Source organism: Ischnura elegans, chromosome 3 (genome assembly GCF_921293095.1).
Source record: "Ischnura elegans chromosome 3, ioIscEleg1.1, whole genome shotgun sequence".
In the NCBI taxonomy this organism is placed as follows: Eukaryota; Metazoa; Arthropoda; class Insecta; order Odonata; family Coenagrionidae; genus Ischnura; species Ischnura elegans.
The window spans coordinates 40,097,943-40,111,394 of NC_060248.1; the positions used below are offsets into that span (position 1 = coordinate 40,097,943).

The 13,452-nt window shown below is 36.4% G+C and overlaps 1 protein-coding gene across 1 annotated transcript in view; it reads right to left on the minus strand.

Annotated features, from left to right (window-relative positions):
* Positions 1 to 6,503: 6,503 nt before the first annotated feature.
* LOC124155006 (uncharacterized serine-rich protein C215.13-like) overlaps positions 6,504 to 13,452 on the minus strand; it is a 164,514-nt gene continuing 157,565 nt past the window's right edge. The window contains exon 6 of the mRNA XM_046528755.1: positions 6,504 to 6,816. Within this exon, the coding sequence (XP_046384711.1) occupies positions 6,623 to 6,816 (194 nt within the window). The 3' untranslated portion in view covers positions 6,504 to 6,622. The remainder of the gene's footprint in view (positions 6,817 to 13,452) is intronic.

Consider the following 13,452-nt stretch of genomic DNA (forward strand, 5'->3'; position numbering starts at 1 on the left):
AGAACCTTATCCGGTGGCAATCCCGAATAAACTTTAACAACATCATACGCCGGGAAAACCACAGATCTTTCTTCCTATTTTACTTTTATATCACGGATTATATGATGATGTCGTATATCACCGATGACTTCTACGTCGAATGGGAATCAGAACGAGTCCCGTAAGTCGTTCTGATATTATCTCTGGAAGTCACGTAAAAGTAAGGTGACATTTGTGAGGGAAGGAAGCTCGAGATACCGAGAGGCTAGTTTTACGGGGAAAATATAAGAACATCAAACGCTGCTATCATGACTCTCTACTCAAATGCACCCTGAAGTTAAATACTATATGGGATACAAGCGTGCTGCGCCCGCTCCCAGCGGGCTTTCCCCGCTCTTTTCAATGCAGGTCCACTGAGGGATAGGAGCGTTTCTAATTTTAAAATGTAGAAAAAAAGGCTGGGTCTTATGTACAGATTAAATTCTAATGTTTATGCACAAATTGAGGTCAGAGGACCTCTTTAAACACGACATTGGAAGTAATTACACTATCCTCTGTTAAACGCACATGATGACTCATACTTACGTATCAACAGGAGACTTGAATGTGGAATCAGCCGCATTTTGATAAAATTTATTTAAAGAATGCGATATATTGTTGTAATTGAAGAAATGTATCAGTTTGTGCGCCGTTAGCGTCAGGAATATTTACCGGTTTTTGTCTTTTTAGTTGTTTTTATTATTTAAAAACCAATTCTAGGAAACAATAGCAATATTTAGGAAGTAAGATATGCCGTCGCATGTTCTCTGATACATTCTGTGCATTTTGGTACCTCATTTGTAGAGTTTGGTTGCGTATAAGTTGAGAAAAAGGTATCTATACAGTAGAAATAATATAGAGGATTATTTTTAGCTTCTTTCCCTCAAAAACTCCTCTCGTTTGCTAAAGTGGCTCCATTCAGTGATCAGAAATATAAAATGCATTGTGGAGACCAGTGGAAACAAAAATTTTACGGTAGCTCTTATATAATTAAATTGGTCTAATATGAAATTATGAAGGAGGCATATGGATTGATGTAATATCTAACAGTTCAAGAGCGGGATATTGAAGATCATATTTAACTACTAAAATATTATTCTACTGAGCCAGTAATTCGCAACTTTGCATATTTTACTGGCAACCTGCTGATATAACATGAAAATTTCATAACTGTTCACACGATGACACGCCTTAGTGCATTTGGATCAATATTTGAAGATTTTTTATTCAATTAGAATGCTATTCTACGAGAGGAGCTTCTCCTATATCCAAGTTGACGAAAATTTCCTTACTTTATGAATTTAAGTGTTTCCCCTTTGTGTAATACGATAGATGAATACTATTTCTTATTTTCACTTGTATTTCGTAAGGTTGACACACTGACCCCATTCTTAAAATCAACGCTTTCCAATTTACGTCAAGACCTATTTTTACCGCCAAAGCAGCAATCCTAACGATGGTAAAAATGTCTCCACGTGCAACTTCTAATGCACTCCCTTTTACCTTATCATTATCCTGCGAGGCGATTTACTGCCGAATGAGAATTGTTATTGACCTCAATTCTTGGACTAGGTATTCTAGAAAATAAGCTCACGTGGAGGATACTTCGCGAAAATTTCTGCCGTGAGTTAGAAACTACTATATTGCTTGTGCTTTTGCCAGCGTAAGTTTCTTCGTAGCTCCTTTGATGATTCTATTTGATGCTGAAGTAGGGCACCCAACTCTCCGGCGAGGATTTAGGCGATGAGTTGGCCTACATTCGACGTGCTCTCCTTCCCTGAACGATTTGGGCTTTGCGGGTACACCCAAATAAGGGGTGCATTTCATCCATTGCAATATGGATGCTTCTAATTAAAACACTATGCTACGCGAGTATTTTATTCTGCTACAGCCTCCAGTATTCATCTTGGCAGGAGTGAGATAATACTAGGTTTAAAGCTGTTATTCGTGGAACAATGAAGATTGAATGAAAAATCAATAGAATGATAGTCGTATAGTTACATGAATGCATTATTTTTGGTGATGCATTGTGGTGCAAAACAATCATTAACTATTGCTTTAACAAAAAATACGATTTTGTGGGAAAAAAGCAAAACATGGCATGGATGTCGCTAAGTGAAGGTATTGATAATATGATTTGTTTCAGGTGAACATATTTTGATGTCTTTAGTATTAGCTGTTTGTTATTACTTTAAAAATAATTGACACTGTTAGAGGTAACTAAATAATTGTCTCAAGATATGTGTGGTTTAGTAAAAATATGTCTTCATAGTAAGGGGAGAAAATTCGATTGTTTTAGGGATTGAAGACGAAAGTTAGAAGAATAATAACGCTGGAAGAATAGTCGGTGGTGACTATCTTGTTCGCGAAATTAGAATCAGAGCCAGAAAACACTGACCGAGTATCTATGACGATGCCATTGTCTCAGTTCCAGTGGTATCATGGCGCCGGAACGCGCCAGAACGCCGTTCCGGCACTGGTCAACAAAAACATAATACTCAAATGACAATTGTATCAATTTTGCTGCTCCAAAATTTCTAATTATACATTCGTAACTAAAACAAAAAAATAGTAATAAAATATAAATAATTACTTGCAATAAAAAACACAAAGAGTAATATTTCACTTCTAAAGAAAGCTAAGGAAAGTTCGTTCCGGCACTGCTAATTTTTCCATGCCGTCACGGCTTAGTTTGTAACATTCCAAATATATAAGTCATGACGTAGGATTCATGCCGACGGAGATCAAAACGACAATGTAATTCGCTTAGCGTCAATGTCGCAAAGGGTTTAGAATATATCCTTTCTCTTCAAAGCGATCAAAGGCGTCCTTCGATGCAAATTGAAGAGTCGACGAGATATCGCTACAGGTATGGCATCCTCGGCTCCTTAACGTTTGGCATTCGCACACAGGAAACAGGCTGCTTGTTTAATTCACCCATTGGTCTCCTAGGCAACAAACCTTCCCGCGCTTCCCTCCAGTGCCCATTATCTTAGCACCGAGCCCTGCAGTTCGCATATCTGATCAAAAGAGATTTAGCCTCCGAAGGGAAAATGGAAATGCTCCAAGGATTCCATCCATTTTATAACCCTTCCTGGAATAAGGTGATGGGAAGGCACTGTTGCAGGAGTCACGACCGTGACACATTTCGCCCTTAATTGCATTTAGACTTGATTCAATTCTCGAGTTTATAATGTAGCTTGGCAGGGTGTTTAGAGGTGGAAGATTAAGGTTAGTGTCTCATTTATTTACCTGTGTTATTGGAACTATTATCCTGTTAAATTGGTATTCAAATGCACTTAAGTGTTTAGCTGAGAGAAAAACAATCTTCGATGTAATCAAAATTGATTATTTTGAACGTTCATTTGAATGTGATGGCAAAGGTTTGCATTTTTACCTACCTTAACCTTTTCATTTTCCATTTGTAAAACTATATAAAATATTTTTGTGTCACGCGTAGCGAGTACTTCCTCCAAAGTTCGTCATTATTTTATTTACCTTTTGGCGGTAATTGTTATTGTGGTTGATACGTCCAGTTTTGGTAGTTTTATCGAATCATAAATGTTTTTGATAGCATTTAATATACCAAAAACATAACTGCCATTCATAATTTAGGCATTCTTACAGTAGCATGAGGAAAAGTCTCGGTCAATGCTCGTCATGCTTTTAAGTAGCCAGTAGTAACTGTAACAAACTTTATATTCTTTTCTACTTCTTCTCTAATATTGTAAAGACATGGTAAATTCAAAGTATTTATTTGGTCTGTAGCATTCTGCATCGGAGTTTTAAGACATAGCTTAAAATTTTTGTTACATTTAACGAATAAGTAAACAAAGTTGCATTGATCCGTGAACGTTTTTTAACTGTTTAATGTTTGATATGTGGCCTCACTTTGTGGAATACATAATTAATATCGAACCAACTTATAGTACGTGTAACACATACATATTTTGAGCAATTCTCATGATGGTGGCCCCTCCCTTTCAGGGAGGCTGCATGAATCTGAATGGAAAGGTCCGCTGGAAGTGTTTCCTGTGTTCTTCCGTCACAGTGGAATCTCTTTATCACCGGTGGATTCCTTTGAATGAATGGATTTACTTCGGAGAAAGGTCTTGCCCCCAAGTATCTTAACTTATAGAAATTTAAAATTGACTGTGTATCAACATGATCTGGTATCTGGCGTAAAATTGTGGAATATATCATTTATGTTGATCCCGCAAGAAAAACTCGATTCACTTCCACAGGTTTATTATATGATATAATAAAATAACATAGTTGAAATTGAAAAAAAAAACCTGTGGAATTGCATAGAGCTTCTCTCGTTGGTTCGACATGAATTGTATCATTTAAAGATACTAGCCAACACGGCCATTTTTGATGTTTTCTTAAATGGCTGTAATTTCATGAGCAATTTTGAAAATTATAAGTGCCTAATTTGTTAATCTTTTACATAGGTACAATAAATATATTTACTGAGAAAAATTCATGATGGCGACCCCGCCCTTTTCGTAGGGGTTTTCATGAATTTGAATGAGAAACCCCGCTAGAAGTGTTTCCTGAGAGTTGATCAATCACGGCAGACTCTCCTTATCACCCGTGGATTCCTTTGAATGAATGAATTCCTCTTCGGAGAAAGGTCTTGCCCCCGACTACTCTTGCGCATCCCCCATTCTCCCATGTAGGCATCTGCCGCGTGTGTGTGTGTGAGATAGAGAGGGGTGCAGTTTCCTCCCCAGGTAACTCCCCTACGTAGCGGCCCGGGAGCGTGCGGGTTTCGGCCTCGCTAGCCCTGGCAAATATTTCTGAGGGGAGAGAGAGAGAGAGCAAGCAGCTGAGCTACCCCTCTCTCCTTCTCTCTCTCTCTCTCCCGCACTGTCCCTCCGGCACCACCCACGCAACGGTGTGCCATGCGCATTGCAGGCGTTGCACCCCGCCTCGAGTCTCTTCCAACGCACCTCCCCTAACCTTCATCCCCCCCCACCATCCGTCATAACAGTGAGTGATGCGAATCTGGGGAGGGCCCTTTTTGGTCCGCCGTAAACTCCCTCAACACGTATCCTTCGGTCGAATCACCGGTTGTATAGGCGATCAATTTGGTTGAATAAAGGTGGTTTGCTACGGGAGAAGCGGGCCGCGGGGGTGATTGGGAATTGTTCCCGTCAGTCCAGGTTTGGGGGGTAGTTGGAATCTGCTGTCATTTCCACGGCGGCAACTCAAAAGAAAGGGATGATATCATTTAAAATTTCAGTTGAAATTAAAAGAGGTAAGGTAATCAAAATATTTGTAATGGGATGGAAAAATCTGCAAGTTCACTCTTCCCTTACTGTTTAATGCCTTGTGTCAGTATTGAATGATTCGGTGATATTTTTCATTTTCGTTTTTCTAGAACGCTATTCGCTCTAGATTTCCTCTACGCGCGTCTGATCGTGTCATCATTGCAAAAGTGGGCTTTAGTAATAATGGAACTGGTTTATCCCGGCGGGAGTCTACTTTAGGGTGACTCCCGTAAAGTTATCACTGTGGCTAGTCCCGGTATACTTAAATTCGGCAGTCTACTTCGTCTTTTAACCAGTCACCTGGTCTACGTAGGTACAGATATGAGCTCAGTATGTCATAAAATTCATTGCAGATATTGCCTATTTTGTCGTCAATTTTCCAAAGTCCAATAAAAGTAGCATGGCAAAATTCGGACGGAAGCTGCGGTAATCGATACCTCATTTTTCTTTATTCCTCAATAACCACCATTGTTTATCCGTATCCATTGATTCTTTCAGATTCTAACTTCTTATTACTCTAACTTCTCTTAAATTATTCTCATATGAATTATGGGACCCTCTTTACACAAAAAAGAGCTGGCATTGCTTCGATCGCAGATAAGAAAGCCAGCTGTTATGAATTCAGTTATTGAGCTCAATAATAATCCAATTGTACGATATAGGATAGCAAGTAATTATGAAATTGTCAAAAACAATAATGTATACCTATGATATTTTGAAGAACACAATATTCCCTGAATTGTAGTTCATTTAACACCAAGGTTTTAGATTCGACAACTGGATTATTTGCAGCAAAGGAGGAGTAGTTCAATAAAAATTCGGTATGCGCATAGTCTAACAAATATGATCAGTAGGTCATTATAGTTGCAACCAGCCACAATCATCTGCATTGGATTTATGGCAGTATATATTCCTATGACAACGCTATAATATTTTTTTAAATTAGCTAAGCTTGAAGTTGATGATATGATGGCATTAATTAAAATAGTTTGAAAAAGAATAAGTTTGTAAATTAAGCAAGATGTGTAAGTATTCTTTTGTTTTTCAATAGGCTATAAACAAATAAGGCCTGCTTTTCATGACATTAAGCCAGTCTTTACTTCAAACTTGTGGCAAATTGAAGTGGTATAAGATCGTTTGTAGTTAACAGGGAAAGTATAGAATACTCTACTCTGTGGTTCACTCGATTGAGGGCCGATCTAGGTTTATGTATCCAAGCTGAAAGGTAAAAGCGAAACTCCAATCCTTGGGTTATGTATTTCTTGAATATATGATAAAAAATCGAGTCCATTCTTGTTTCGCGAAAAGAGGTCACGCCGAAAAACGATTTATACATTCTCCCTCCTCTGCTTTTCCTCCCTCCCTCCCTCTTGACAGCTCTGATAGATGTTCCTTTTTCTCATGCAAACGAAAAAGGTGGCTGAGCTCACCGACATCTCGACGCTGGGATGATCAATGAACACCATTTCGGACTCCTCGCCGTCGAGTAACACGGAGACGGTCTTCTCGCCGAATTCGTCGTCTGGAAATGAGAGAAATGAAACATTAGAAGGTTATTTATGCTAGGTTTTGTTTCTGGGAAAGGTTAGGGCAATGTCCGATAAGAATTCAAATTTCTTATTATGTCACTCTTGATTTCTGAAACTCTTTTTTTTTTTTTTGTATTCCAGTGAGAAAACTGTGAAAAGTGGTTTTCAAATAGCATGGGCTAAATTTTTCAAATGAAAGCCCCAATGCGAAGTTTTCGATATTGCCTAAATGAGAGAAATCTGCAAATGAAATAAAATAAATATCTAGGGATTAGTAATGCAGTAGCTACTTTCTAGAAAGAAAAGAGCAATGACCGATTGATAGTTAAATTTCTAATTACCTCTCGCGAAGCCGTATTTTTTTTAGAATTGTGAAAAAAACTGAAAATTAGAACACAAATAGAGTGGGCTTCAACTTATACATAAAGGATCAAAAAATGTATTGTCAACCTGTCACAATTTGTGAATAAGTGCAGCTAAACCAGCCTCATCTGAAATATTAGGGGATTACTTAGGCTGCGATTTATTTCTGCAAAGGATTATGTATTGGCAGATAAAAATTTGAATTTTGTACTGCCACTCGCAATTTCTTATATTTTTCGTAGTTATTGCGAAACACCATTGTGTAATTACGAACCAAGAAGTGGAATCATGTTTCTGAATTTGATATTAACTATCATTTCAAGGCCAGAGCAAATTAAGACACCTGATCATTTCTCGATTGGAAACAGGATAAATAAATTAATGCTTGTAAATAAAATATATATTAGATACATTTGAATATCACATTCGTACGGACAAGAGAGATAAATGGTCGAAGACTGAAACATTAAATTGCATTAAAAAATCAATTATTTTAACTTGGAATTTATTATTTTTCGAAGCGTTTGCGAATGAAGATTGAAAAACAGGTGTGGTGTTGGCTCTACTTACAGATACATGTCTGAAGAGACACTGATTTGATAAAGTCAGAAATAAGCAGGTATCGGGTCAGCAAAGTTGAGGGTTGACATGTATTTTTTTATTTCGATATGAAACAAGAACGTGACGCCTTTTAACGACACTGAGAAAGAGTAGATCTCCTATAAAAGTGGCATTACTTTTTCAGTAGCCAAAGTATTAAATGGCTGTTACCATGTTCTCATCAAAGACCTCTAAAGGTATAGCCTAATAAATATTCAATGATGGCGGTTAAATAGCTCATTATTGCTAGTAGAAATTAAATACAAACTTAAATTTCAACTGAATTTTTTTGGCATATTTTAAGTCTCTAGTGAATTCCTTGCGTGAATACTTAATAATGTGTTCTCCCGTTCATAGTAATTACCAAATATGGTGTATGATTTACGGCTGTGCATAATCATACCAGAGTCAGTTAACTGCGACTAATATCTACCAAGTTATATTTCACTCTATTCATAATTAATATTCAAGACGTACCAAACTTTGATGCCTATGGATAGCTGGATGCCAATTTTCCTTGGTGGTTCTGACGAATCATTAATTTAGCCCGGCTGTTTATGCTCAAATTAGGTTTATAGCTGTTTATGGTATCAACTTTGGTGTTGCAATAGTTGTCGTTTAACTCTATCGATCAACGAAATTTTTTGTTGGGTTATTAGTTACTCGCATTCTTTTATGTGATTCGATTTCTTTACCAAATAATTTGCAGAGGATAATACTCGAAGGAATATTTCAATATGATTTGAACAAAAATATACCTAATCTGCGGAAAATTGCAGTAAACTATAAAAATTGCGTGTTCAGTCTTCGTTCTATTATTTTTCTGGCTTAGAAATCCCAATGGTTCTCCGCTAGAACTTACTTTAGCCTTTTCAATCTTCTACGTGAGAAAACGTGGGATTCCGCGCGAAAACTATTCCTACCTTTGCTTTTCCGTAATAAAACAGATCGTCCTTCTGACCCGCGGCGTGTTTATGCCGTGTAGGGTGATAAAAGCTTATCTTTTCCTCGTGTTACGGGACGACTATGTTATCATTACCTTTCTCCTGGATACTGCGTGCTTACGCCTCGCTGATAAAACAGATGGGCATTCATTTTGCTTCTCGCACGACAAATCGTGCTGTGCGGTTCACAAAATCAGTTAATTGTATCAAAAATAATTATTTATATCTATACTGAGTAATAAAATAACGGCATATGCATTTTTTATGGGAAATATTATAGTTTGTTTTTCAGCAGTAGACATGATGCCAAATGTACAGCACAATTTCCCTTGAAACGCGGGATTTTTCGTTTGAAACAATTTAGCAAATAATATTTATCCAAATTATAATTCCCCTCGGTTTAAAGAGTGTAGTAGCGGACTCCATGTTAGTTTTAATAACCATTAGTTTCTTCAAAATTAATTTTTTTATGATTTTTAAGTTATAAAAAAATGTTGTTCGAATTCGTATTCTGTGATTTGTTGCTTTGAGAATCATTGGTCTATTATCGCCTGTAAAAATGCATTCCTTTACAATGCTAAGGGTACAATAATGATCGGCAGTAATTGAAAACATTAAAATGAGTTGATGTCTAGTTAGAAAGTGAGCTCAACATTTTATTTTAAGAACCTAGTGGAATACGTGAAAGATTTCATTGCTTGAAATAAGAGACCAATATTTGACACCCTGATATATAAATTTATCCTTACGGGAATACAGCGACCTTTTTTAATGCAATTGAAAGATTATAGCAGTATATTTTTATTTTCTCTCTAGGTCTCCATTGTTTTGAAATAATTGGTGGTTAAATGCGATTGAGATCAACATTAAATACCTATACTCTAATAGAAATTTTGACTTGAAAACTTGTATATACAGTGGGAGTAAATTCGAAATTTGCTATTAATCTTGTGTTTTTTCTTTTCTACAGGATTTGATTGCAAAATTGGTAAACAATGCTAATGTTGTAAATGCAAAATTGACTCATTTTATTATTACTAATGATAAAAGTGTTGTTAGCTCGCGAGTTACTGCTAACACCTGTACAAGCTATGAGTTGGGAGACTTGATTTTACGCGTGAAAAAGGGGTCCTATTTTGAGAAAAAAATAAAGTAGAGGAAATACTGTGGAGCCAAAAAATTTTAAAAGTATATGATAAAACGTAGAAATAAATTCTTTTTTGTATAATTTTGTTGCATTGAAATTGACTGCTTTGTTTAGACGCTAGAGCTTCTCAAACTCGGGTGTCTTACTTTTTTCACAGACACTAAGGTACTTGAGATTCGTTTATTTTAAGCAGCAAGACAGGAAAGGGAGAACAAATTTTGTTATCACAGCATTTAATGTTAACCATGAGTTATCATATTAGTTCATTGCTACCTCCCAAATGAGGAGAAAACGAATACTATCAGTGCAATTTTGATCTTATTACTAGATGTACGAGCAAATTGTCATATAGGGCTAAAGCCTTTTGTCGGTTCATCACCTGTCACCGTCGCGTCAAATATCAATAAAATTTGGTTGTAATGGGCACATATAATTGGATGGATTACCATTCATATCTTAATCATAGGGTTCTATTCTGCTGTCTGCGAGTGGCAGGAGGGGAGCATGGGGTAGGCATAATTGGTTTTGATGGACAAGAGGTCTAACTGCCACTGTAAATGACGTAGGCCCCCTATAAACACGCAATTTTCAATTAAATTTCTATCATCAAATCTTCTTATGGTTAAATTTGTGGTTGAATAAAAATGTGGTTATGATTTTTTTTCGTTTTTCAGCTTATTTTCTCAAATCCTTAGTATTTTTATATATCTTTCATCCCCATTTTACGGCCATTGAAAATTATATTTCTTTTTCTCCTTTCCGTGCCTAGAGTATTCCGATTAATAAATCCACCCCTTGTTCGATCTTTGACATGGAAATATCGCGGTTTCCATTCAGAGGGCCGGGATGTCATCGCCACTCGACGATAAATCCAGAGGACTCGAATGCCTCCACGTGCGTTTGATCCCCTAAGAATCCACGGAAGAATTCAAAGGGTTGTTTGCTCCTTTTTGCACCAAGTTCTCTTTTCCTTCCTCCTTCCGCGATTTCCATTGGTTTATTCGCACTCGGATTTTCTCTGGAAAACTCATCACCGTGCGTGCTCAAAAACGGGTCAACACTTGAATAAATCCTTTAACAGTGGTGTCATAGTGCCGGAACGCACCGAACGCCATTACGGCACTGATTAACCAAGCCGTAATAGACAAATGACAAGTTTTTCCAGGATATACACAATTACTTTTACCACTTATTTTAGCCACAAAATAAGTGGTAAAAGTAAACAAAGTAAACAAAGAGTTAGTGAGTTTTAGTCAAATACTTAACACTTTTATCAATTTTGTTGCTTCAAAATGTCTAATTAATTTGCAACTAAGACAAAAAAATTGTATCAAAATGTAAATAATAGCTTGTAATAAATAAACACACTGAGTAATATTTCACTTCTAAAATAAATTAAGGAGAGTGAGTTCCAGCACTGCTAATTTTGCCATAACGTCACTGCCCCTTAGTTACTCAAAAAACAAGCTTGCTTTACAAAACAGGACATGTATTTGACGATTTGAAAATACAAATATTTACCAATCCCATTTTTGTGATATCAAGTCGTAGTTATTTATTTTTTCCTATTTTTTTGCCTTCTACCATTTATATTTTTTCCACGCATCTCACCTCCTTGTGGCGTCATGAAGTTATAAGATGAATCGTTCTGTTTATATTAAAAAAATAGAATAGTATTCAGTTCAAGGAGACTAGCATATAATTTAAATTTATATTGAATCCAAAGCAATCGAGGCAATGAACAGGTTTTTATGCAAGGAATAAAAATATGTGATACCCTGACAATGCCGCAGGTAGGCAAAGCGTGTAGGAAAAATCCCGTTCTTGAGAAGTTCATTTCCAGTCATGTTAGGATATATTTCGTGTAATTTTTATTTTTTCCTACGCATTTCGCATCATTTGCAGTTGTTGAAGAAGAGAAAGTAAAGCTGTGTAAGAAATAAAATGTGCCTATTACATATGTACTAAAATGAATGTTATCCACGTTAGATATATTCAGTTCAGGTCGGAATGTGTGCGAGCTTTTATCCTTTGATTTCGGCGGATAAATAGTGTTGGATGATACCATAGCTGAGGAATCTCTCGAATTATGATTAATGAGAACCAGTAGTTAGCATTAAAAAGGGTAAGAAGTGATAGGAGGTGCTTTTATTCAGTGTCGTAACAAGGAATATGCTATGGGGGGATAGGATGGCTTGGGATGAAATTTGGGGTGAAAAAAAAGAAAATATGTATTTTAAAAATGGCATGCCTAGAAATACGTTCACATCATTTTGTCAATAAAAATTTAGCTTTATGCAGATACAGTTATTATATGTCAAAACTAGGAAATAGTTTAAAATGTTTTTTATTTCTCTAAGGCTTTGGGGGGATGTATCCCCTCATACCCCCATAGTTACGCCACTGCTTTTATTGATTTGTATCCTAGCTTATTTGAAGTTAATAATTATTTTATTGTTATTCCCTATCATAATTCATCCAGTGTTGATAAATTATGTCATTTTGGTTTTAAATCAAAAATGTAAATTTATCATGGATGTCAACTTGTTCTATTTTTATCCTACTTCTTTTCTTTTATAATCATACTGTTGTTTTTACAATGTAAAACTCATACCGAGGAGATTTGTATGCTTTTATCTCTCTCATTTTTTTGCATGTATCAACACGAGTGTGCCGTGAAAACGAAAACAAAAGTGACTTGTAAGCAGAACTGTTATCATTATGGGGGTTTATCAATGATGGTTATCGCGCTTTTAGTAAAGGCTTTTATTCGTGCTCATATGCGTCAACCGCACTTTTAGCAAATTAGCTTATCAGCTACCCTGCGAAAGAAACAAATCAAATCGCCACTCCATGGGATGAAATTGAAAAAAAATCTCTCCAAACCTCAAAAAGTTTTTTTTTTTTAGCTCGGAAGTTGAAAATCGGCCCAGTTAACTCAGCGATGCATGTGATGACGCAAGCAGTTGTTCGTATATCATTATTAGTGCAAAATACATTGACTAAGGTGGAATGAATTTCGAATATATCACCCCATCGAATTATTTCCATAATTCACCATATTCATGCTACACCTTTTGCTGCAAAATTAGGGAATGACAGATAGAAAGTGTTGTTCAACGGTTCTTTTCCATCAATAATCGCCGAGTTACACGACATATTGGATTTATTACCGATATGAAATGCAATGGCTGGTCATAGTTTTCGTCAAATTTTTGTGCTTTTATGTTGTTAACACAAAAATATGACTCGACAGACTGAAATGTTTATATCAAAAATTAAAGCAGAGCCTATACATATTCAATCGAACGGATCAGAGCTTCATACAAGTTGGACTTCTTAATTGTGCGGCCCCGTCCGGAGCTGCCCGCCGTTTACATGTAATACGGAGGCTGGCGTTGCAATGTGAACTATTTTCGCTATGGTATTAAATAAAAGCTGAAATATGTCAGTATTAAAGTAATTTTTCCTCATTGAAATATGATTTCGAACTCTATTGTGATATTTTTCGTCGATCCTTGGCAAAAAGGCGGACGCTAATTTCTATAAATTTTCCTTTTCACAAAGCGTTTAAA